At 37.1% G+C, this 25,754-nt stretch overlaps 1 protein-coding gene across 1 annotated transcript in view; it reads right to left on the bottom strand.

Moving 5' to 3' along the window:
• ZC3H13 (zinc finger CCCH-type containing 13) overlaps nt 1-25,754 on the bottom strand; it is a 56,569-nt gene that overhangs the window by 23,824 nt on the left and 6,991 nt on the right. Inside the window, exons 2-10 of the mRNA XM_084611760.1 lie at nt 21,361-21,483; nt 20,821-20,930; nt 14,760-14,871; nt 7,351-7,459; nt 5,782-5,921; nt 4,794-4,951; nt 3,169-3,366; nt 1,510-1,683; nt 317-627 (exon numbers count right to left, since the gene is read on the bottom strand). Coding sequence (XP_084467886.1) covers nt 317-627; nt 1,510-1,683; nt 3,169-3,366; nt 4,794-4,951; nt 5,782-5,921; nt 7,351-7,459; nt 14,760-14,871; nt 20,821-20,930; nt 21,361-21,477 — 1,429 coding nt within the window. The 5' untranslated portion in view covers nt 21,478-21,483. The remainder of the gene's footprint in view (nt 1-316; nt 628-1,509; nt 1,684-3,168; nt 3,367-4,793; nt 4,952-5,781; nt 5,922-7,350; nt 7,460-14,759; nt 14,872-20,820; nt 20,931-21,360; nt 21,484-25,754) is intronic.

Raw genomic sequence — 25,754 nt, 5'->3', positions numbered from 1 at the left:
GGGTTAAATGCTAGAGAGAAAAAATGAAGGCCATTCTGGACTTAAACACATATCATATAGGTGAGACCTAATACAATGAAAGAGACCTTGCCTAAACTATCATTCTTGTTAAAGTCTCTCCCCTTTGCACTATCCCTGATACAGCAGGAACAGGAGTGCTGGCATAGATGTCTGCTGGCATTTTAACCAATGTGTTGTCTCACTGCTTGGAGCACATTAGATGACACGATTAAAATAATCAGGTTTTTAAATTGTCAGCTAACTACAATTTGGGGGCAATGTAAAGCGTTTCTGAAAAGCATATTCTTCTTCGTACCATCCCTCCTTTCGTGGCGTCTATCATGCGACTGTGAAGTCCGGTCACGATCATGCCTCCCCTTCTCTCTCCCTGGGGATTGATGTCTTGAAGGACTTCGCTTTCTCTGAGGAGAGGATGAAGAGCGCGGGGGATAGGGAGAGGAAGAACGCCTCACAGGTGGGGAAGTTGTCCTTTGATAGGCTGGAGAAGGAGTTCTTTTACGGCGGGGGGAAGGGGAATGTCTTTGAACAGAGGAGCCTGATTGTGATGAAGAGGAGTGATGTCTTGATGATATGGGAGAGTGATGCTGCCCTGGTGGGGAAGCAGACCTGTAGGACACATCATTAAAATAGTCACCACATGCACTTTTTTATGATACTATAAAAATAAATAATAAACCCTCAATACAAAAAAAAAATATTGAAAAAAATAAAATAATTTCTATATTCTCTGCCCTCTAGCCATCAACTGGAAAATAAAATCCTTCTAATTTCTAAAATATATAAATTGCATTCCTCTCTCCCATGCATATCTACTGTTATCTCAAAAATAAGGATACTTTAAGAGTTTGTTATAACCACTCTATATTCCTAGTTTGATCTTGAGATAATATTCAAGAGCAAGTCATCCAGAAAAAAAACCTAAATATTTCAGGGAAAAAAAGCACCTTCGATTACACGACAAAAACTTTGTTGCTTATGAAACATGCAGTTTTCCCCAACAACATAGCTATTTTACCAAATATGAGGTGCTTTCAAGAAATCCTGGTAACATGCAGCAGACAAATTATACATTTTCTTTCTTGGGTACATACTCTAAGTATAGCTATATACAGCATCCCTGTGGCAAGAAACACTGACTTCTTAATTTCTGTTTTTGACAATTTAGGCCCCAATCCTGCAAACTCTTATGCACGTACATAACTTTATTCACCTGAATAACTACACTGAAGACAACAGAACTACATATCTGCTTAAAGTTATGCGGGTGAGAAAGAGTTTGAAGGACCAGGGATTCACAGCTACTCATGTTAACAGTAAAGTAGATTATTCTTTAACACTGCTACTAGGGTAAATAATTCTGTATCAAAAGGCTCATGTTTGGAAAGAACACTGATACCATGTGATCTAACCAAAGAGAAAGTGACTTGATATGGTGGCAGGAAAGTTTTAATTGTTTAGGAAAATAAGAACTATATATTAACTTCCCACCTGCGAGAGGGTGAGAAAGTATGCTTGTGTGTAGTTGACTTGGCTGGAGCTCGGGAGGTTTGTCTTCTCCTTGAGGCAGGAGGTGAATATTCTCTGGAAGGAGAGGAATTACTGCCAGAATGATCAGCAGGACTTGGAGAACGCTTCGGTCTATGGGAGCCTTCTGAAGGATCTCTAAGAAACATAGAAGTAGCAGCTTGTTCAGCATGCACAATATGGGATCAGTATATCTCCAATCAATTAAAGTCAGCTCCAAGACCATACCCATAGTAGAGGATCAAGAATTACTTCTGGTAGAATAATCAGTTCATCATATATGAAATTATGTTCATCATATAGTGCTCTTCCAGAAGATCCCATTTAATATATTTTTCAATCTAATACAAAGAGGGTGAAGCCTGAACCCTTCATATTATCTGTAATTTGTTAAGCAGCTAGGTGTCAATACAAATAGGGAATTTGTTGTTTTTGTTGCTTTAATTTAATGAATTCTGTAAAATCAGAAATTTACTATTAAAAAGTTCAGACACGTTTTCGGACCTTAATGATGGCTTCTGAAGGAAGAAAAGGACTGCTGGTATCTTGAACTGCCATTTGGCTTACTGAAAGATCAGGAGGATTTCCAGTATTTGTTTTTAATATTAAGTAACTTTAAAAATTCACACACAAAGGTCACTGACATTTTTATAACAGGGCTGCAGCCACTGCCATGGAAGTACCTGCTGCTATCATGGTACCACACGCACACAGGCTGCCAAATACACTCCCGCTTCTATCACAGCTGCACTGAGTGCTCCCCACTACTGCTTGTGACCTTCTGCCACTAATTACGGAGAGGGGCATAACACTGCCTCAGATCCAACCACCTTTCTGAGTCTTTTTACTTTATCAGCTCATGACAGAATGCAAAGGTCTTCCTAAACTCCTTAGTCTTCACAAAGTAATAGCAAACTGCCCACTATACATCTTATTTTTGTGTGAGAGAGAATATTGGGGGGGGAAGGGGGCAGGAGAGGGGCAAAGAGAATGAATATGACCTTCCTTCCCCAGGTGGACATATAGGTATAGGGATGGATAAGGTGGGCAGGTATTAGGGTGAATACAGAGAATGTAAGCATCCCAAAAGGTAGGGACTTTTAAGAGTCAATTTTTGAAGAAACAGCATTGCTAAAATACTAGATTTACTAAATGAGGCTTTAGGGACAGGAGAATGCCTCCTAATGGCCAATTTGCGGAATAATAGTGTTTTCTCTTCATAGGTCCACTGACCTGATATTCTGAAGAAGTGAAGTAGTATACTTCTACAAGGGGAAGTTCAAGGTATAATGGAAAAATTATGGCTTTAGAATGAAGATATGAGGAGGACCCCAGACTGGACCACCAGTCAAGGTCTGACTCACTGATGGAAAACATGACAGCTACTTCAGAAGAGCATCTCAACAAGTTATTTTTATTAAAGTGACAACTATTAGCTGTAGTTTATTAGTCCAATATACAATGCATTTATTATATTTAATGAATTCAGAGAAACGTTGGCAGCAAGTCAAATGTAAAACCCTCTCTATTTAGTGCAATATGAACTACAGATTTAACAGAAATGCAGACAACCTAAGCAAGGTTACATTAATTCTAAAAACCTAATAATGCAACAGAACTCACCTCTGTTTCTCTTTTTTCTCCTTATGTCTTTCAAAGTCACGTCCTCTCTCTTTCCCCTCTCTTGTTTTTTCTTCTAAACGCTCTTTTGCTTTATGTTTTTCTTTATGCTTTTTCCCCAGGGGAGTCTCCTCTTGTACTGGAGGAGGTGGACTAGGTGTACGAGGACCCTTCTTTTTATTCTGGGTGCTTTTGGAACTCCTAAATGTATCAAAATACCAGAAAAAGCTATTTACAAGACTAAGTAAAATATCTGTTAATCACTCAGATACGAGCAGCACCAATTTACAGAGCCAAGCACTTTGAAGCTTTTGGGGCAGACTTCTCTATTCCATCAGCAGATAGTGGCACTTACAGCTGTACTTGACTGAATGGTGAATATAAAGGAAAATTAATGTCAAGCTCTCCTTTGAAGTCTCCCATAGCCATTTGAATTTATAACCCTTATTTCTGAAACAGGCTTGCAAAATTTGGAACTGCTCCCAAATGTGTAATTACAGCTTCCAAAGTTACAATGCCCTTGTAAAACTGCATGCATCAAAACACCAAAATCATTTGCATCTTGTCCGCTTAACACTAGATTCTGCAACTGCATACAATACATCTGTGTACAATACACTGCAGGGTCAGTGCCTCAAATTTTAAGCTGTTTGGGGTAGGGATCACTCATTCCTTGTATGTAAAGCATCCTACCATATTTTCAGGAGCTTTATGAATAAATATTGAACATTTTATTTCCACCATGAATTATAAGGAAATGTAAAGGTATTTCCTTACACCCATATGTATTTTTCATAAGTCAGTCACAAACAGATACAAACATATTAGTACCTAGATGTCACTGCATCTTAAAGTACTGTAGCAAGCAATCCCTTATACTAGTCTTTTACAGCAAAACCAACATTTACGAGTATTGTGCCCTTATTTAAGCATAACTTGCTTCAAAGGCAATTTGCTTGGCAAATATAGGTGCCTGTTTTTGTATTAGGGTTGCAATTTTCCTCACATCTAATGGAGCTAAACATGGATTCCCAGGTTCTAGAGTCAGCAAGATCTTTTTTAGTTGATTGATTTTTTTGTGGCAAAAAGCCTAGTTGTAACAGCCTGTGATTTTACCTACTTCATTCCCTCTTGTCTCCCTTTTCCAGTGCTATAATGCTCCAGCTCACTCCTTAACCTAGAAGGTCAAGTATTATCTCTTTTATAGCAATATGTAGTGTCAACAGAACACCTGACTCGGCAAACTTCAAAATTTCAATTCTATCCTAGATTAACTTGCATTTAACCACCACCAACACCCCACACCATTGAACAAATGTAATTTGATTTCTATTTAGATTTCTCCAGTGTATCTCACAGGCTCTAAGCAGTTCACATCATTTAAAGAAACAATGTTCAATGAAAAATCTACAAGTTACTAAAATCAATGGAGACATATATTTGCTGCCTTGTCCCAGGGATTTTTGTGAACTCTGCAAAAATCTACAGTTTCAAGACTGGTTCATTGAATCCATACCTTAAGGGACAATGAAAATGAGTAGCTATATCCACTGATTAGCACAAAACATTTCATAATGTATCGACATACCACCCTGTTCCCTACCCATAATGTATGTCTACCTACTGACCTCTGCTGGTCCAAAAGCGGTGAAGACACTGTAGAAGTCTTCTTCTCTTTCTTACTAACTGAAGATGAAGATTTGGGACTTGACCTTCGTTTTGGAGATTTAGACTTTCTTGGCGAAGGAGATGGTGATAATTTAGATCTAACCACCTCTGGAGAAATCTTGGATAAAGAAAAAGTTTAAACTACAACCAAATACTCATGTGCTGTATATGTATCCTGAATAAGGATCCTAATATTATTCAAACTTTAGATAGTAATAACCACTGACACACCATCTGCCTCAGACATACTAACCACATATTTCTGCAGAAGTAGTTAATTACATTAGTATTAAAATATCTTAAAATAAAGCTGATCTTAAAGAAAATGCTGCACAAATGACCTACAACATAATTAAACGACAACCAACAGATCATTACATTTCATATCCATAAAATGGCTCTAATTATTACACTAAAGTTAGCCTGAAAAATTGCATTCCAGTAAGATTTACCTACAGTCCAAAAATTCTGGCTCTTAAGGTCCCCCACCCCAAACAGACATTCTTTCCAATTATGAACCACCCACCAAGATTATGCCTAATAAAATCCAGTGTAATATGAAGACTGAGGGCAGATGGGGGATTGGCGTAGATAAAATGGTCCAGACTGAAGCATATGAAATAAATTCACAGCTCCTAAACCCCAATGGGGGCAGACATGGAGAAGACCTCTCTCACATGTACTTCACAGGTTTCAGGACAGCCAGTTTGAGTGTACAATGATTTGTGCCCCGAAGTTCCTCTCCTATCTGCCTCCTTCCCTGTCTACACAGAAAGGCTAGCCAGAACACAGCCCTGTCTTTGTAAAGTTATGCCCAACAGTCATTTATCATTTGCCCCGTGGTAACACATAGAGGCTCCAGTCATGTAGAAAACAATTAGGACTCTAAGGACATAAAATGGTTGTTGATTAGTTATAAGAACACATGCCTATTTTCAAGATACAAACCTCCTTTTTAATGACTATTTCCTCTCGCTTCTCCATGTTTTCCTGTTCCAGCTTCATGAGTTCTCTCTGAATCTTTTGACGTTTCATTTCCAAAGACAGCTCATGGTCATAATCATAATTAACTTCTCCATTATCAGAGTCTTTATTTAAAAAAGATGACAGGCAATATATGACATAAGTGGTCTTAAACAGTCATACTTCTCAAAAAACATCACACCCGAGTGACTTATTTATGCACACCTAATTTTCTAACGTAGACCAGGCCTTATACTTCGATTATAAGCACTTTGGGACAGGCAGCATCTTTTTGTCCTATGTTTGTACAGAACCTAGCAAAACACATCATAATATTCAACTACTCACAATAGCATGACGTATTTCATAGTTATGTAGATATCACTTAGCTTCACCGGAAACCAGGATAACTTCATAGTAAGTCAGAACAAGTCAACTATCTCCCGCAACAAAGGGAAATGGAACAATTCTGGTGGAAGATCACCACTTCTGTCTCAATCCAAAAAACAGTTGGTACAGTTTTTTAGTTAAATGAAAGCTAAAAAATGAGTGCTTGTGACTGAGATCCTGGACACCAAAATCCTCTTTTTGACAACAGAACAAGGAGCAGTAGTAAGCTTTCTTTTGTCACCCTGACAATGGGCTTCAACAATGACCTATATGGGCTATGTGCAAACATAATTTAGTTTTTGTGCTCAGTGAGACAGGCAAACATAAAAATTGTTGCAAAATGGAGTCTTTTTTTATTTTAAATGAGGTAAACACACCTAATTTCACTGATCAGCTGTTAATCAGCCACAACTGATGTAAGCTGGATTTGAACCAGTGACCTAGGTATGAAAGGCCCTGCCAGCCAGTCAGTGGCTGAGGGCCAATTTCTTTTTGCTTATGTACTGATCAAACAATTCTATGACTGATGTCTTGTTCATCCAGTTTCAAAACAGATTGAGAGAGAAGGCAGACAGTAACAACCTCTTGTTTTGTATTATATTTAACTTGGAAGTATTAGATTTTTAATAGCAGATGTCAGTAAATGTTGATTTCACAAACCAACAAATATTTCTATTGATAGGCAAAGTAAGAAAAATGCTGCTTGAGAAATCAGAGTTTGATTTAAGGATATTTACTTTGTACATTTTGACATGTGATCATGACATCATCTGATTGTAATGCTTATAAAGCTTTAATTTTTTTAATATTAATGTCTACTGCCATTAAATAATTGTCTGACGCACTCAATTTCCCACAACTGTGAAAATTTAAATAGATACAAATCTTAAAAAATGCTTAAATATAAACCAATATCTATTGAAAGTATAGAGAAAAAAAAGTCAAATTCCTGCCAACCCTAATTATATGACTTGATCCAATCCCAACCACTAAATTTATTCCTTGTCCACAGATAAATTGAAACAATCCTTATTCATCAATAATTCATGAATAGTCAACATATCAGTCCATTGGAATGGACAAAACTTTCTACAACCTGAGAATTTGTAGTATTTGGAATATTGTAATAGATTAAATGGAGAGTCTTACTTGAATTCAATTTACCTTCTCTATTTGTTTCCCAGTCTCCATTTTCCTCTTCACTTTCTGGAGTCCTCTCCTTCGTAATTTTGATGTCTTCCTTCTCTCTATGCCTTCCTCTTGAAGATTCTTTCTACAGGGAAAAAATGCTGAATTAGAGTAACAATTTTTTAAAACAGAAGCCTACAGAAGTCAATAAATTTGCACAGTATTTTGTGCTTTATAGAAAGAATTAAACTAATTGTTTTCTTTAGTTCGATTAGTCTAAATATCTTCTCAGCTAAGAAGCAAATTACACTGGGAAAATATTCTAACGTAATTTCACGTAATCAGTGGGTCGGGAGGAAAAACATTCATACAGGTGAAGTCAACAAAGACTGAAGGGTAGGCCAAGAAAGTGATATTTACAATGGAGACTGAAAGATCAGATCAGTTTTAAAGACCAGAAATTTTTATATGAGAAATTTAGTAAACATTTAGAAGTATTAGAACAGCTAGAAAAAGAGTAATACAATTTTAAATGAGAATGGTTATGTGCAATTTACAATTCAGCACCTGAGGATTGAACTGACAATGGATAACTAACTGCCTATTCCTTTAGAGGCTAAAGCCTGTGGAAAGTACCAAAAAGCCCTGTGTGGAGGTGGGGTGGGGAATTAAAAACATATAATAGGCTAAAATTTTCCTGACACCTTTACATCTCAATTATGTATTTTACTGGCCTAAACAAGTTAAAGTCTTTCTACATACTGTAAGGGCACAGAACCCCATGGATCCACAAGGAAAACAGAGGTCAATCTTACAGAAATAAAGTCACCAAAAAGACAGCTAGCCTTATGCTGCTCCTCTCCGCTCACCCAATCCCAGTAGCCAATGACAGCTGCTCTTGAGCTGCACTGTCTCTATGCCTGCTTCCCAGAGGGCTTTTTGGAGGAGGAGTATACTGCAGATCCACCACTTTCTCTCTGCCCCACCTCCTACAAATGCGGTGCCTATTCTGCCTCTTTTTATGGGCCTTCATTACAGACTTCTAGAACACTTGCCCAGTCAAGAAAAAAAGTTACCCAGAAACCAACTCGGACACTTAATTTCTCTCTATTGGTAGCTTGAACTGGGTTTGATTTCAGACCTCAATCAGCATCTTAGAATTACAGTAAGGAAACGAGATCACATAATCACTCCCAACTGCACAACATTCTATTTCCTGGTTTTTGCATTAATAGTTTTAAATGTAGTCTCAGTTAAGATTTCCATAGCTTCCAAGGCCAGAAGGGACCATTATGATCATGTTGCGTGACCTCCTGTGGACCACAGAACTTCCCCAACACAGGCCATAGAACTTCCCCAAAATAATTCCTAGAGTATATCTTCTAGAAAAATTTATTTTCTTTTACAAAATGCACTACCACGTGAAAATACTGTGAATTTATTTGACACTGCCATTTCCGAAATAAATATGCAAATGTTTATTTCAGTGCACAGCTATCTGAAGTTTCTCTTTGATGCACTGTTCAAAAGTTAAGTGAAATGCTTTCTCAAATGCTATACACATTTTTTCCTCAGACAAATTGTTTCGAACATGTCAAAGGCAATTATTATTTAAGAACTCAGGTGAAATTTAATTAAAAGCAGCATGTGTTATATGAAGGGCTTGGTTTTGAACTGGTTTTATTTTTTCCTTATTCATGGTTGGATATCTCAAAAATGCTAGGCCACATCCTCAACTGGTGCAAATCACATTACCTTCATTGACATAAAGTGGTGTACACCACGTTCACGTCAGCTGAGCAGCTGACAATAACTTATCAAGCTTTCTAAGAAAAATTGCACCTGGTCTAAGGCCAAGTATGGAACATTTCAGCCAAAATACACATTTCTGAAAAAGACAGCCCTATTACAGAAATCTCTTAGCTGTGCAAGTCTATGAACGAACATCATTTGCAGCCTTTTTCCCTTAGAGATTCTTCATTTTCCAAGGTTCTTTTCCATCCAGTCTGCAAACACCCTCTTTTATAATGCTGACAGCCTACATTCACCATTAATTACCTGCTACTTAATTAAGCAATAATATTAATGGAATGTGACATTGATGCTTCAGTAAAAATCTGAGAGTGGATGTAACTAGCAATTTGAAGTTTGCACATATAGTGGCAGATCCTCCACACATTGACTCCAATACACCTCTACATTCTCAAAGCCTATATACAAAATAACTTGTCAGCATAGTAGGTGCACTTATATGAGCTAGAAGGCCTGAAGACCAACACAACTTGTTAATACAACAGAATGTTTTATCCTCCAAAAATTAAAAGCTGTATGCGATATACTTTGCCTAAATCTCTAATTCATGTATTACTGGAGCCCAAATTGCATTGTTAACTATTATTGCAGATCTACAACCAAGTCTAAGCCTCAAAAACAGTTTGCTTATATTCTTTCCTCTAAATAACAAAATGCAGAATGGCGGTTGTGATGGGACAGTCTGCCCTCTATAATATAATGGGGAACAAGCATGTTTGTGAAAGTAGTTCTTCCTTTAATTACCGATAAATTCAGTGAAAACAGCTACACAATCAGTTATGTGAGTAAGCTAACTTACGATTATTATTCTAGTTTAAGAAACACACAGTACACCTGTAGTTATGCTAAACAACTTCATCCTTTCAGTTGTCAAAAGAGATCAGAGCTTAATAAGCAGAGCATTTAAGAAACACCACTCAATTTATACATTCCTATTGTTGAATATATGTATTTTTCTAGAGGACAGAATTAAAAAATCTAAGTTATTATTTCCCTAATAGGTCCTGTATACATACTACTTCCATGAGACTTAGAACACATCCAGTGGCAAGTCTTCTAGTTACTCATTTTAGTTTTATTTCACGCAAAAAACATTGTTTTTGTTCCATCAAAGTATGCACCAGACTTGCTGAGAAACCCCGCAACCTTATTAATGTTGCCCTTTCTTCAAACTTCCCTACAGGGAAGGTACGCTCCTCATTATTTGGTAAACACCTCTGGGCAAAGATTCTGCCTTATCTGTATTTGGAAGGATTTAATACACTTTTGGGTGCATTGTAAAACACTCAACCCTTTCCGCAGATTGTGAAAAAGGAAGTGCTTGCTCAGAAAACTGAGCAAGAATAGAGCCTTTCACAGCACTTTAAAATTTTTATCTTCTATAACAACTTTATTAATGGAACCATGCTGTAAGCATAGACAATAATTGAGTAGCCCCCTCTCCATTTGGCTTCAGAGGCACAATGGGATCATTCACAAAATGTAGCTACTGGAAAAGAATCTGTTCCCCAGAGGTATGTTTACAGATTAATGGCCTGATGCAGAAGTTAAAGGGATCTGGTACTTAGAAAAATATCAGATCTTAAGGGACCAATTCCGTGAGATGCGGAGTACACTGAGCTCCTAGTTAAAATCAGAGTTGTAGGAGCTCTGCCTCTCAAAAAAGGTGTGCAGCACCTCAAAATTGGACTCTTATGGCCTGATCCATACCTAGAGCAATTTCCTATTAAAGTCAATGAAGTTTGCCTGGGTAAGGATGTCAAGCCAAGAAGTTTCATTACCTTACTAATGTTAATTGAGAGAAAGTTCATGGTTCTCCTGTATCCCGCAATTCTTTTATACTAAATGTCTTATGCTTACCCGGTGTAGTAATAACCTATCAGTACATGTGCACACAGTACTAGTATAAACTGAAATATGTACACAGATTCTAAACCACAGAAGGTTTGGCGTTTAGTACAATTAAGCTTCTACTGATTGTAGCTAGAATCTTTTGGACAAGCACAACACTATTTAGCTTTCATAACATATGTTACACTTCAAAGCACTGCACAAATACTGATTAATCTCCAAAGCTCCCGACTGAGGTAGGAAGGTACTGACTCCACTTTAGAGAAGATAATGGAAAACAGAATTAAGGACGTTCCCTATGTCAGCAAACCAGTGGTAAAACGGATTAGAATTCAGGTGTTTTTGTTCTAAGAGGCCCTTATTTGCTGCATTATTAGACTCCAATGGTCTCTCTCATTCACATGGTCAGTAATTCCATTCCAGTCACAAACATGTTACTACATGCTGGTATCTGTTCTCACATCAGACATTCAGATACCACAGTGATAGACAGAGTATAAGTACATGGATTAGACATACATACGCCTTACATTCCTCCCAATAATCTTGCCTAACTGCATGCTTTAAGACCTTCTCTCCCTCTCAGCTTCATGCTGCCTCTGCTCTTCGAACTGCCTCCCACTACGTGCACCAACCCATCCACACTCTTCATGTTTTGTGAAATTTCCCAGTATCAAGCCCCCAATTAGAATGCATCTGCTCATATTCACATTTGAGCTGCTCTAAGTATTATACTTGTCTAAATTAGATTGTAAGCACAGTGATCTTGTCCCATTATTCATAAAACATTTTGCATACACTTACTTATATTTGCATACAAAATAATTCCATATAAATATCTAGGAACATAGGAATAGCCAGACTAGATAAGAGCAGTTGTCCACATAGTCCGGTATACTCTCTCTGAAAGTGGCCAGGAGCTAGATAGGTCCAAGGAAGATGCAAGAATGCCCAAAATGGACAATTATGGAATATCCAGTTCATATGGGAAGTTTCTTCCTAATTTCAGGCAGTTATTCATTAGCTGAAGCATGAGGATTTATATCCCATCTAAAAAAAGTTTTTTTCCCCCTATCTAATGTAACTGTCTAGTCCTTTTATGAAACATACTAAACTCTTGGACTGTGCCTTATGGCAATGAGTTCCCCAGGTTACTTACACATACTGTAAGAAATTTCCTTATTTTTACATTTGTCGTCTTTTAGTTTCATTGGAATACTCCATGTTCTTCTAGTATGAGAAAGTGTAAACAGGAGTGCCTAATTTACAATCTATTTACCGTTCATTATCATATACCTCTATCACGTCCCCGCTTATTTGGCTCCTCTCCGAACAGTGCCATTCTCACCTCATTGTTCACCTTCCAGACATCATCTTCTATTATATCTTCTTTCAGATGGGGTGATCAGAAACAAACAGTGTTTCAGATGAGGGTGGACTATTAATTTACATCATGGCATTTTTTAAGAATTATTTTCTACTCCATTAATTATACATCTTAATATTTGTTTGTTGTTTTGACTACTACTGCACATTGAACCATGTTTTCATTGAGCTATCCACAATAATCCCAGGTCTTTTTCCTGAGTGGTTGCAATTACTTTAAAACCCAGTAATGTGAATGAGTGCTTTAAGTTACTCCCTTTAATGTGCATTACCTTGCATTTGTTAACACTGAATTACATCTGCCATTGTACTGACCCAAAACGGCTTCCTTTTTAGGTTCCTGTGAAATTCCTCATAATTGTCCCTAGTTTTGACTAACCTACATATATTTTTTTATCTTCTGCAAATTGTCTTCTTACTGTTCAACCCTTTCTCCAGAATCTCCTTGAAGCATTCCATTGTGGAAAACTGACCATTTCTTTCTTTTTGTCTTCTGTCTCTTGGCCAGTTTCTAATCACACCTTGACTGTTTAGTTCTTTCAGAAAGCTTTTGTTTCAAGAGAGGCTACTCAAGTCCAATTTATGTCAACCAGTTCTCCTTTAGCCACTATTTTGTGGACAAGTTTCAATTCTAGTAGAATAAAGAAGTACAATTTTAATTTACAGGAGCGGTGTTCATTTTCCCTATCATATCATATTCCAAAAAGTGTTTTGTAACTATCTTTACTTATTTCAAAATAAAGCTTACTAGTTTTTGATTCTCAACTTCACCTCTAGAGGTTGCTTTTTTTTTTTTTTTTTAGATCCAATTGCGACCGTCCAGTCCTTTGGAATAGTAGCTGTTATAAGACTGTATATTTTCGTTAACAACTCAGTCACTTCATCCTTCCTTCAGAACTCTTGGTTGTTTACTGACTGGTCTTGGTGACCCATTGCCCTTTATCAATTTGTTCCAGCACCACCTCTTTTGACAACTCATTCTGTGACTTTGCTTCATCTTTAATACCTGAAAAGAGTATGTCCAGAGTAGCTATCTCCCCAACATTGCATCAATCTTCACTACAGGCAAAGGACTAGTTTTGCTTCTCTGCGAAGTCTTTATCTTCCTTAATTGCTCCCTTTACTCACTGGTAGTTCAGCAGATCCACAACTTCTCTTGCAAGATTCCTGCTTTTGATATACTTAAAAGATTATCTTGGATTTTTTGTGTGTGTCTTCGGTTACTACAGGAATAGAATATTATAGCTGCCTAGTTAAGTGCTCAAAAAACGTCCACACTGAGGTTGCACACAGCAACTAAGTCATAACACCTTTTTTTATTCATGGGAAAAATACACTTTTCCCACTCTCGTTGTACTCAAGAACTGAACCATTTTTGCTCTAACTTAAAAAAAAAATCACCTTAGTGTAGAGAGTTGACAGCACTGAAAATTTCAGCAAGTTATCAGCAACTGAAAACAAGGTTAGAATGGAAACCATTATGTAACTTTAGTGACAGCAGTTCCTGTTGATTCCTTTATAGCAGTCTTTCAAATTTCCACTTACATACAGCAAGGAACAGACCCAGAAGAGAAATAATGCCAACAACGCTCGCAGAATTCAAAACATTCATTTAAAAACAAAAAGGTTTTAGCCCTTTTGGTTGTGAAAAAAATTTAAATACTTAAAAGTAAACCAATGTTCCAGCTGTTGTCCAATTGCAGAGGAGCTCTACCAACTTTGTCTCTCTTCATTAGCAATGTCAGTGGAGGAGAAGGTGATATAGACTTCGCTGAGAAAAAAATTGATTGGGGGAATGGGATTGGACGATGGCAGAGAACAAGAATTGGTGAATTTGTTGCAGAGGTAAAAACTGATGAACCAGGGTGAATGATGGGAAAATAGCAGGGGAATGAATACATGGAGTAGTGACTACATGGGCTTATGAAGGGGGTGTTTTCTGATAAGCAAGATGGAGTTGGGGGTGACTAACAAGTAAATGATGTGTTATAATGTGAATAAGGGTGGGTGCTTTATACATGTCAGTGTTTAAAGTAAAAATGAGCTAGTAGGTGTTTGCCGGGGCTGGTACATTTTACTGACAATTTCAAAAGGTTCTGCTATATTGTTAAATAGCTTCCATGTTTCACACTGGAGGTAGCTAAATGTCAAAATTTTATAATATGCATTTCAGCTTGTGGAATTTGTAAGGAATTCTGGTAACTTTCAAGACACTACTATACAGATGCACGATAATATTAAATACTAAATATTTAATATAAAATATGAAATTAAATATTTTATAACACATTATGTTATTTATTTAATATTAAACAATTCACAATGACCATGTTTCTGAAACACACTAACCTACTGCTATTGAGGGAGGCTGGATATTCCATGCCCTCCATTCTTACCCTAACGGGAGAGGACGATTCCTCTGTATTTCGTTTCTGTGGCTCAGTCTCCACGTCCTGACGCTTGTTCTTCATTCTCTCCCGAAGATCCCCAGTGGGCCTTTCTGGTGACCTGTATAAGGCAGAAAGACATATGATGTAGCCACTTCCTTTTAAGGAAAAGGACACTCAATTTCCTTTACTGATTTTTGTAACTAATTTTTATAGAAAAATCTGTTCACAAAATTTGATTTTAAGTAATTCAGTCATGACGCCTAAGATCCCCACCCAGCAAAAGTGAGGAAAACTAGTTAAATCTTAATGGGTTTGGTGTTACTAAACAGCTTTCGGAAATTAAAATCACGTAACAGCTTCCTAGCAGTCAAGAAAGACTGAACTTCAGGAATGGGTTATTTTTTTACTGGAAGCAAAATGACTTGGTACAATATTGTATTACTAGTCCAATTAAACTGACATGCAGGGCTGAGTGCAGCTTATAACTCAGATGCAGCTTCACTTTCACAACTGTATTCAAAATTCCAGCCAGGCTGACTAGGTCTCCCTTTTCCCAACTATTGTCTAGCTGTAGTTTTCACACTCATGACCCACTAAACCCTTCCAGTTATCTCTGGCTCTGTATAAATTCAAAGATGCACTAGATTTAAAGAAAAACCATACTTTTATTTAAACCAGTGCAACTCTGAACATAGACCAGGCCTTTGAGCAGAGATCATTCAAAGTTGCCACTCACACATTGCCTTGGCCTTTTTGCAAACAAAAGGAAGCCTACTTGAATTCAGGTTTCAACAACCTGCACCCTAAGGCCAAGACTACATGCAATTTTTGTGCTCGTATAACTATCCTGATTAGGTGTATGATTTTTTTAAAAACTGAAATAGTTACAACAGTACAACACCCCTAGTTCAGATGTAGTTATGGTATAGAGGTGCCTTATACCAATATAGCTTATTCCCCCTCTTAGGGAATACCTTGTATTGGAATAAGGCACCTTTATACCAAATATAACCGTACAATTAAATCAGTACAACTTTTGTGGTTAGACAAGTCCTTAAACAGAAGGGCTGAAGTGAATGATATGCACGGCCTTTTAAGTTAAAAGCCATCTATTGTTCTCACTAAATAAACCTAGCTGAATACTGAGCTGTGTGAATCCGCAATGGCTGTTAATTCCTACTGCTGATGCTCATCTCAGATAATTCTGTAAGGTTATTAGCTTTATATCTTTACCAATTTTGTTATAGCTACGCTGAAAGATACTGATCAACTACTAGCTCCAGGAAGCCTGTCTAATATTTGAAATAATGAAACTTCCATTTGCTTCAGGACAGAAGTTTTCAACCCCTGGGGGCCCACAGACTATGTCTAAGGGATCTGCAAAAGGTGACTATGAAAATAAAGTTTCAGATCCCAGAAAAGGGAAATTTTTCTTATCAATAAAAAGTATGTGACTACCCCCACCTACAGGTCAAAACCCAGAAGTGTTATTGTTACCACAGAAGCCCAAAGGTTAGCATCCTTTCTCAAGCTGCATCAAATGCCATGCCAAGCACGTGCAACATCTACAGTTGAATTCTGTTCAGCCAGTTTTCAGTCTAAGACTTCTGTGGCAGAGAACCACAGACCACAGGTTGAATTTCCAAATGGATCTGCACCACCACTTGAAAATTTTTAGGGATCCACAAATGAAAAAAAGGTGGAAAACCACTTCTCGGAGCATTTGTTTTTTTCCTAGAGGGATTGGGAATAAGTATTTCCTGTACATGCAGCTATTTTAGAACAAAAATAAAATTTGTTTCTACTTTTAAAAATTGCTTATTTGAAGCCTTGTTATTTATGTTTCAATTTTCTCTTCTGCAATATTTTCCATCATTAAAATGTTAAATATGGCCATAAGGTACTATCTTAAAAAGATCCAATAAAAAGGCCAGTGACTCCTATTTATCCTCCTCCTGCTTTTAAATATATTTAATGTGCAGCAAAATTGTACACACAAGTCAGGGGAAAGGTTCAACAGTAACAGGGGTTTTTCCATCTGCTCTCTTTCCCAGCAGTACTAATCAACAAAATACCCTGCACATAAATATAATTAAAAGTCACCTTCCTAATATGTGTACTTGCACCATATTTTAAATTTACAGTTTTAAGTAAATTATAGCTCATTTTTAAAAGTAATTTTTTAATCCTCTAAAACAAGTTCCTTTCAGCTGTATCAAAATTTTTTCAAAGACGCTCTATGCTACTCGTTCCCTCCACAAATAGCTTTCAGCATTACAAAAAGTGGTTTTTTTTTTTTAATGTTTTGTGTCAATTTTATTTAAAAATGAGTTCCATCAAAAATCCCAAACTTGCTACATGAGGGAGGACTTGTGGAATTGACCAAATTTCATTTACATGGCAGAGAGATTACATATATAATCTAAGGATGACATACTTTGCCACAAGAACACTGGTTGAAGCATTGTTCTCATAATACCCTCTGTGGGCAAATCAGAGAAGCAACAGAACCTTCCAACAGCAAGAATCTGATGCTACTAGAATGCGTAGGGCTTTCTCCTTAAGTTTCAGGATAAGTGAGGAAACCCACCAACCCCACCACTCTCAATACACATTTCTAAGTTGGAAAAAGCTGGAAACCAAAACAGCTCAATTTATTTAGGCATTATTAAAAACTACTTTAAGATGAGGAAGGCCATCAGGAAATTAGAAGCAGAAAAAAGCATTGTGTGGTTGTCATCTTTTATTGCTTTGGGAGATAAACACTGAGGTGAAATGAAGGTAAACCCTTTTCCCCTGCAAATAACAAAACAACAAAGACAGTAAAAATAAGTAATTTGGTGAAACTAAGTTAATAGGTTTACTCCTTAGCAGGTGGTTGCTTAGGCGGCATTGGCTGGTTTGGGTACTTTGGTTTAGGGCACAGAAAAAAACCCCCATGAACTGACTGAATTTTCTACAAATGTTTCATCTGGTACACTGGAAATTGTTTCTTTTAAATAATGTTTAAGTTCGATTTATATATAAACTACACCACAGACATGTACAATGTATATTTATATATAGCGTATATTCTGTGTGCATATTATGCTTGAGTGGTCGCGAGGCAGTAATTAAGGTTGCGTCAGAGTTTTCAGTTCATCTCTCTCTTATTAGTCGTGCCTCTCAATACATCATACACATATTTGTACCTGTTAACTTTACGCTGTATTTGGTTTCATCGGTGGTTTGTTCCAACAATTGTTTCAAGTGGTTTTGTACAGCTTGCATAGTTTGCGATGAGCGTGGGCTGTGCCTTCAAACAACTCTATGACAACACTATTGCAGAAGGCAACCAGATCTCCCTACACCTGCTGATGGCACTATGTGCCTGGATTCTGCTATAACAATCCAGGACACGGAGGGAAGACATCTCTCCAGGAAAAGTAATGAAGTCCAGCCAGTCATCTTGTACCTCATGCCTCACGTCATGAAATGATCCCTCAAGAAGGTGTACCAGACATCAGGTAGTATATGAGGAGTGATGAACAACTGGCTACTGAGGTACCATTAGCAGGTAAGTAGAGAACTAGGATTCACTTTGGGATGTGGAGTAACTCTGATGTCTCAAAGATAGGGCTCAGGCAGCTGTTTACCGTGATGCCATCCTTGTCCCCCAGTAACGTACATAGTAATTTATTGGTGTGTTATTAAATTTTCTCAAGAGGAATGCAGCATATGTGCCGATGTGTCTCTCTGATGATCTATTTTATGTTGTGATTGTCATTAACAGACCAAGGCCCATGGGGAGAGAACAGGGAATGTTAAAGTACAAATAAAGTTTTATGTTAATGTTTCTGAAGTTTGAAGAAGCTAATATGTGTCCTGTTTTCCTACCCTAGGGTTAGGGTTTGCGGAGGGTGTAATGGTCAGGATAGATACATTAAGTATCACTGTGGCTTCTTTTGGGCAGGCCTGGAATCGGAGGGGCAGGGACAGGTGGCAATATTTTCTGCTACCAAAATTGCTTGCAAGACAATCATGGGACTACGCTGAGAGGATCAACTGACCCAGTGCAACCATAACACCTGGGCTTCCCAGATACCGTAGAACTGACCATGTCTGAGCTGAAATAGTGCAGACGGAAGCATTTACAAGACTTACTTGGAGACAGTATAACTGTACAGGTTCTTTGAACATAGTGTTTGACAGATGTTCCCTGATACAAAATGGTACAGAAGATGCCAAAATTCTTTAGCGTAGAACAGACTCTTTTGTGCCTTGCGAAGACCTATAGATGAGTTAAAGCAAGCTTCCAAATGCTCTGGTTGCTCACTTATCCAAAGTTTCGAGTCAGTAAGCAGCAAGCTATGTAATTTGACTTTTATATAAAACTTACAGGAGAAAAGAGTTAATATAAACAAAGATGTAAACCAACATTATTCCTGAATACCAGTGATAACTTCATGCCTTTATATGAAGCAAAAAATTAAAAACAAAAAACCTGCTAGCCATTAAAAGTAAACATCTTTTTAAAAAAAAAATGAGCAAGAAGGGCTATACACTCAATGCTCCAAATACTGTAGCAAGGGAAAGTGACATTCAGCACATAAAGGTAAGTTTAGAATCATTTACATGTGAAGCACCTCTCTTCCTTTGCTGTTTGGAGAATTCAGCACATAACATTACAATACGTTCCCTTGCATACTGAGAAAAAAGCTTAAAGATAACTTGTATTTTGTATCCCAGTTGCTACAGCTTTATAAGCAATGACAGTTAGGATGGTCTTAAGATTAAGGCATAGAAATGGGAAACAGAGCTAGGAATAGAATCATAACATCCATGCCAGACATTCTGTTTGACCTTCAACAAGTCACTCAACTTCTGTGCCTCAGTTCACCCATCTATACAGTGAGGCTAGTTCCTACCTCAAAGGGACATTGTGAAGCATTATTAATGTTTGTGACATCTTTGTATGAAAGGTGCTGAAGTGAAAATTATTAAATCATTTTTTTCCCTTCAGAAAGAATGATACAGGCTTACTGAATACAGTTCTGGTTAGGCAGCATGGACTCATGCTACTACACAGTGCCCTTTTTGAAAGATAGCACTGTGTATAATATTATAAGTCATTATAAAGTGCATTCATTTTACTTAACAACAAAGGCACATTTTTTTAATCTCTCTGCTGGACATTTGTCTGCAGAGGTGGTCATGAAACCACACTTTCCTATCCTAGCACAGTGGTTCTCACCCAGAGGCATGTGTATTTCTGGGGCGAAGCAGAGGTCTTTCAGTGGGTACATCAGCTCATCTAGATATTTGCTTAGTCAGTACAAACTAAAATTTCATACAATGACTTGTTTATACTGCTCTAATACTTACATTTCAATTGGTTTATTTTATATATAATTATATGATAAAAATAAGAAAGCAAGCAATTTTTCAGTAATAGTGTGCTGTGACACTTTCATATTTTTTGTCTGATTTTGTAAGCAAGTAGTTTTTGAATAAGGCGAAACTTGGGAGGTACACGAGACAAATCAGACTCCTGAATGGGACACAGTAGTCTGGAAAAGTTGAGAGCCACTGTCCTAGCATGTCTCCTCACAACTGGAGAAAAAGAACAGCCACCTCACTCTCCAACAAAAATACTGTTACTGGTGAAGGCAAAGGGATATGGGCTGTGATTTTGAAAGTATTGCCTTAACAGTTGCAAAACAGCATTTTAGTAGCAGAAAGAGAGGAAGACAGAAGTTGCAGTGACACACTACACAAAAATCCATTTATTAAAGTACTTGCATGTCCCATTTCAAGGCAGGTTAAAACACTGTTATGAAAAAGAAGTTAATCTGCATCCAGAGCACTTTATTAATTATTTTTAAAAGTTACACACACAAGAAAATCCAGGGAAAACCCACTGCGTCTTGCCAAGTTACTTGTTTTCAGCAGCTTCACAATCCAATAAGGTTACTGATAAAACATACCATTAGGCACACCACAGCATTTCAAATTTTTACAGAAGACACATTTGAAAAAGCTATTTTCCTACAGCATGTGAACAATTCAAAGTGAGTTCTTGATTTACCTTCTATAACTGCTGCTATAGCCTTTACCTCGTGGTGAAGGGCCATGTACGAATCTACATGTGTTCCCATAGAGGCAGTTGCCAGTCTTCAGCCAGTTACGGCACTGTGTCTAAGAGACAGACATTACTAGGTGAATTTCACACTCATTTCTGGAAATACCATTGGTGTGAGTGTGGCAGAACAAACAAATGAGTCCACATTTACTCCCATTTATCTGAGATTTCCATCCACCAGTAATTTACTTTATTAAAAACCAACAATGAGCATTAAGTCTGCCAGATAAAAAATTTAGGTTTATAAAAATATTAGTAAATGTACATTGTTACCGCTCCTCACTAGAAGCTGGAACACCACAAGTAATTTGAAAATCTAAAGATTAATAATATCTTGAACATCTAAGTGTGAATGTGTTCTCTTTACCTTTACTAACATGACTAATGACTGAATATTCAGTACTCATGAACAACTCTACCCCACTAATGTCCTGGAAGAGAAGATGCTGGGGTGGGAAGGAAGAGAAAAACACTTTTACAACTCACCTCTGCAGTACTTCCAGTGCTGGGTCCAAGCCTTTCAAACACACTGGGTCTTCGGGATGTGCTATCGGATATGGTCTTGGTATTTTCCACTGTGACCTTCCTTCTAATTTTTGACATTTTGTACTACTTCAACCAAAAAAAAAAGCAAAACTGTAAAATCCTTTAGTTTGGAGCTACTGCCACTGAATTCACAAGAAAAATTTATTATGCTATAAATTACAGGAGAATTTCTGCAGAGGTGACGAATAATGGAACGGAAGAATCATAAATAAATGGAATGTACCTGATTAAAGGGATGCCTTTGATTAACAACAAAATTGGTTCAAACTAGTCAACTGAACACCAACAAGGAAAGTTTTAAATTTTATTCTATGACCTGCTTTGGATTCCCCAACATCCCTTTGGGAGAACATCAGATGCTGTTCTGCTCATTCAGGCAGCAAACACAAAACAGCTGCTTTCTTTGGTCATGTGTGTTTGGCCATTACCTCTGATTTCAAGTGTAAAGAGCACTTTGAATGGTATTTAATCACTCTTTCGAGAGATGGGGTTTGACTGGTAAAGAGGGCTCAGTTTAGCAACTTAACGATTCTAAGGAATTCCCATTTCTCCCCTCACTGTTTATGACAATTTATTGGCAGCCATCCTCTCCTCTCCCCTGCCATACTTTAGCCATGCTCATTGTTCATGCTGGTTTGTTATTGTATGGCTGTTTGCAACTGCTGTGCTTGAAAGAAAGAATGCTGATGTACTTCTGATTACTAAAAGAACTGAATACATTTTGCAAACAGATACACCTTACGTTTGACAAATCTTCCTAGCCATAATCTGTCTTACCTGGGACCAAGGAGGGAAGCTATAAGGGGAGAGGAGGATATGAGACAGGAGAAAGAGGCTACAAAGGAAGGAGAACTGAGTCCAAAATGATTCTCCATTTGTTTAAGTGATATCAATTTATACAGAAAAATCAGCTTGGGAAAGCCAATCTGTGTGAAAACAATCCACAAGCAGTTTTAAGAAAAATCCATTACATAAGAAAAAAATACTACTAATGTAACCTACATTTTACATTTCTTGCACCTTTGACAATGTCTCTTGATTTCTTCACTACACTGAGACTTCGTTATCTGACTCTCATGGTTATCTGAATGTTGGCTCTTTCTCTGAGTTTTGACTTCAGGGCAATGTTCTCTCTCTGTAGAAAACTAGACACTGAACTCCTTAAGCTCTTTAACCCTTCTATAAACTGCAGGAGACAGCTTAGGGCTCTGCAAGAGGCTTTCCCAGTCCCCTGACTATTTATCCAAATCTTTGCTTGGGACATAACATTCTTTCAGATAATCAATGTTCACATTATCACATTTTTATTGTATGCGCAAGGTTGCTACATGCTGTGAGAGAAGTTAATTGTAGGATGTACTAGGGATTAGAAACAATGGTTAACATTTATTAATGATCTGAAGGGTGAAGACAGACAGCAAAATAGTAAAACTTGCCAGTAACAAGAAGTTATTTAGGTTAGTAAAAACTGTGGAGAATATTGAGGAACTCCAGAAAGTTCTATTGAAGCTAGAAGACTGAGCAATATAACAGCAAATGAAATGTAAATAAATGCAATGTAATGCACACCAGGAGAAATTATTTCAATTTGTATATAGATGATGAGTTCAAATTAGCCCAGTCTTCTGAGAAAAATAATTAGGAGTCATTGTGGATAGCTCAATGTGCAGCAGTGGTTAAAAAGTCTAAAGATAAATTGTCGAAGTTAGAGAATGAAACATCAAGTCCAGACTAGCCCAGCTCCCTTCCAGTTCAAGGTTGTTCCCTACAGTTTAGACTGAACGAAACACCTGGATAATTTTTAAGGTACCATGCAATTAGATCCTTGGATGGGGGGGGGGAGGAGGAAGAGAATACAGAATATATTAAAAAGGCATTGTATATATTAATGGTAAGACCACACATCAAATACTGCATTCACTTTCACAGGCTTCATTTTAAAAGAGACATCTGAAACAGAAAAGTTTACAAGAACAGTATGAAAGACGGCATGGGATGGGGGGAGGGTCAACATATGAAAGGGGAGTAAAATGAGATTATTTAGCACAAAAAGGAGTCACAGGAGCATAGTAGAAGCATATGATATATGGAATAGGAACACACTGATAAGGGGTTCCCATTCATCTTGCCTTTTAAGAAGAATGCCCCTTTATTTTCAAAAAAACAAAGGCAACAAACAGAACTGGTTATTTTTAATTTACTCTTCACTCAGCAACTAATAAACTTTTAGAATTCATGGCTACAGAAAAGTTAAGATGATTTTCAATTTTAAAAGGATAGATCTTTTATAGTATTGTGATAATAACAGCATACTTATGACTAAAGAGGTACTTTCATTTTAACTACCTGCTATTAGGCACCTATAACATTCACACAAAAATTACACTTTGGACCATAATTGCTTCATACTCTTTTGAGCCAAAAGAATTTTTAGTTAAACTCCAGCCATTTGAGTTTTGTGAACATGGAAAAAGTGTTTTCACACTTCACCAAGTTTTTTTTTTAAATGGAGTTTTGTATGCATGTGTTCAGATACCATACGATCAATTCCATTTTTAAATTTTGGCACGTTTCCAGCTGTCAACGAGAATCATGTACTTTGCTAACCGAAAAAAAATTGGTGAGACAAACCATTCCAAGTGAAAACAGCATGCTATGAGCGCACAGCATGTTGCTTTCAAGGACCATCAAAGTGCACATAAGGGTCTCAATCCTGTAATCAGATCTGCATGGTCAGACCCTAGACCCTAGAATAAAGGCCCACTGACTTCCATGGGGATCCATGCATTTGGAGCCAGTTACAGGATCAGGGCCCAAGCATGGTTATGGAGACAGAGGCAAGCATATCTGAGAACCAAATATACTGTAACACACATTTATGAAATTAAGTAGAATGCATTTATTTGAATCACTAATTTTTTATTCTTCAACAACCAAGGAAATTAAATGCACAAAATACAGTCGATATTTTACATGCAAGTAGTGAGGAAAATTGGTTTTTGACTATGTTGTGGCAAGAATAAGGAACATTCCCCTTGCCTTCCTCCATATGCACTCTTGTATAGGCAGAGGGAAGGAGGGATTCCAAAATTTTAAGGGGGAAGTTTTATTTCTGACTCTCTCAGCCAACAATTTAACAGATAGCCAAGAGCAATTGAAATGTAGTGTCCCCATAAAATTCAGCAAATTACTTTAATTCTTCCTAGGTTTCTCTAAGAAGTGCTTTTACACTTGCTTGACCACAGTCCAAAGAAAAAACAGTCCTACAATGATCACCAATGCAGTTCAGACTCCTGATCCCATCTGATCTGCTTCTGTGTCTCCTCTTTCAACTTGTTCAACAAATTTTGTTTGAGCCCCAGTGAGGATAGAGCCTTAAGCACTCAACAGTTTCCAACTCAGTCAATAAATACATTAAATGCAAAAAATTGGGAAATATCTTTTTTAAATTAATCTAAATAGAAGGAATTACTGTTAACTATTTATTTCAGTGACATGACAAAACTTAGTAACTAAATACATTTAGGAATATTTAGAAGTTTGCAACTTCCATGACGACATCTTATCACTATTAATGAATATCATAGAAAAATAATAAGGAAAACAGGACAGGGAAATCAATTTTATAATACTTAATCAATTTACAGGGTTAATTGTATTATTTAAACTGTCTAACAACAAAATACTGCTTCCCCTCCCCCCCCCCCCCATTTATATACAATCCAAAGGCGGCACTATAAAAAAATAGCAATACACCATGAACACAATTATACCTTATTCTCTTGTAGATACTTCTATACCACTCTGCAGTACAAAAGATGGCTTATTATTAATGAAGCTTTTTCAAGTGCATGACACATAACATTTAGTGAACAGAATTAACTGTATTACTATATTGCAAATGAATTCACATGTACTCCCCATCAATGCATCTGTATCCATTTGTTGTCTCTTTCTTATAGTTAGATAGTAAGCTCTCTGGAGCAAGGACTGCCTTTTCGTTCGGGGTCCTGATCCATGACGGTGGCTCCCAGGCACCACAACAATACAAATAATAACGTTCGGGTAATATTTTCCTTCCTTCTGTTAATGATAATGTGTAACGGGTGGAACAATTTAAATCAAAGTGATTTAAATCACCAATATTAATCATGATTTAAATCAAAAAGCAGGAAACCTTAATTTAAATAATGGATTTTAATATTGTATTGCATTTGTACTTTTTAATTATTTTCCTAAAGAAAGGCGGATTCTCATTAGCTGGTAACCATTAAAATATGTTGATTTCCAAGTAAATACAGCCTTTACACAAAATTTGATACTTCTTTTTGCTA

Source organism: Lepidochelys olivacea (assembly GCF_965140295.1).
Source record: "Lepidochelys olivacea isolate rLepOli2 genome assembly, chromosome: 1".
Classification (NCBI taxonomy): domain Eukaryota; kingdom Metazoa; phylum Chordata; order Testudines; family Cheloniidae; genus Lepidochelys; species Lepidochelys olivacea.
The sequence above is the reverse complement of the archived record's forward strand: the minus strand, read 5'-3'. Positions and strand labels throughout refer to the sequence as shown.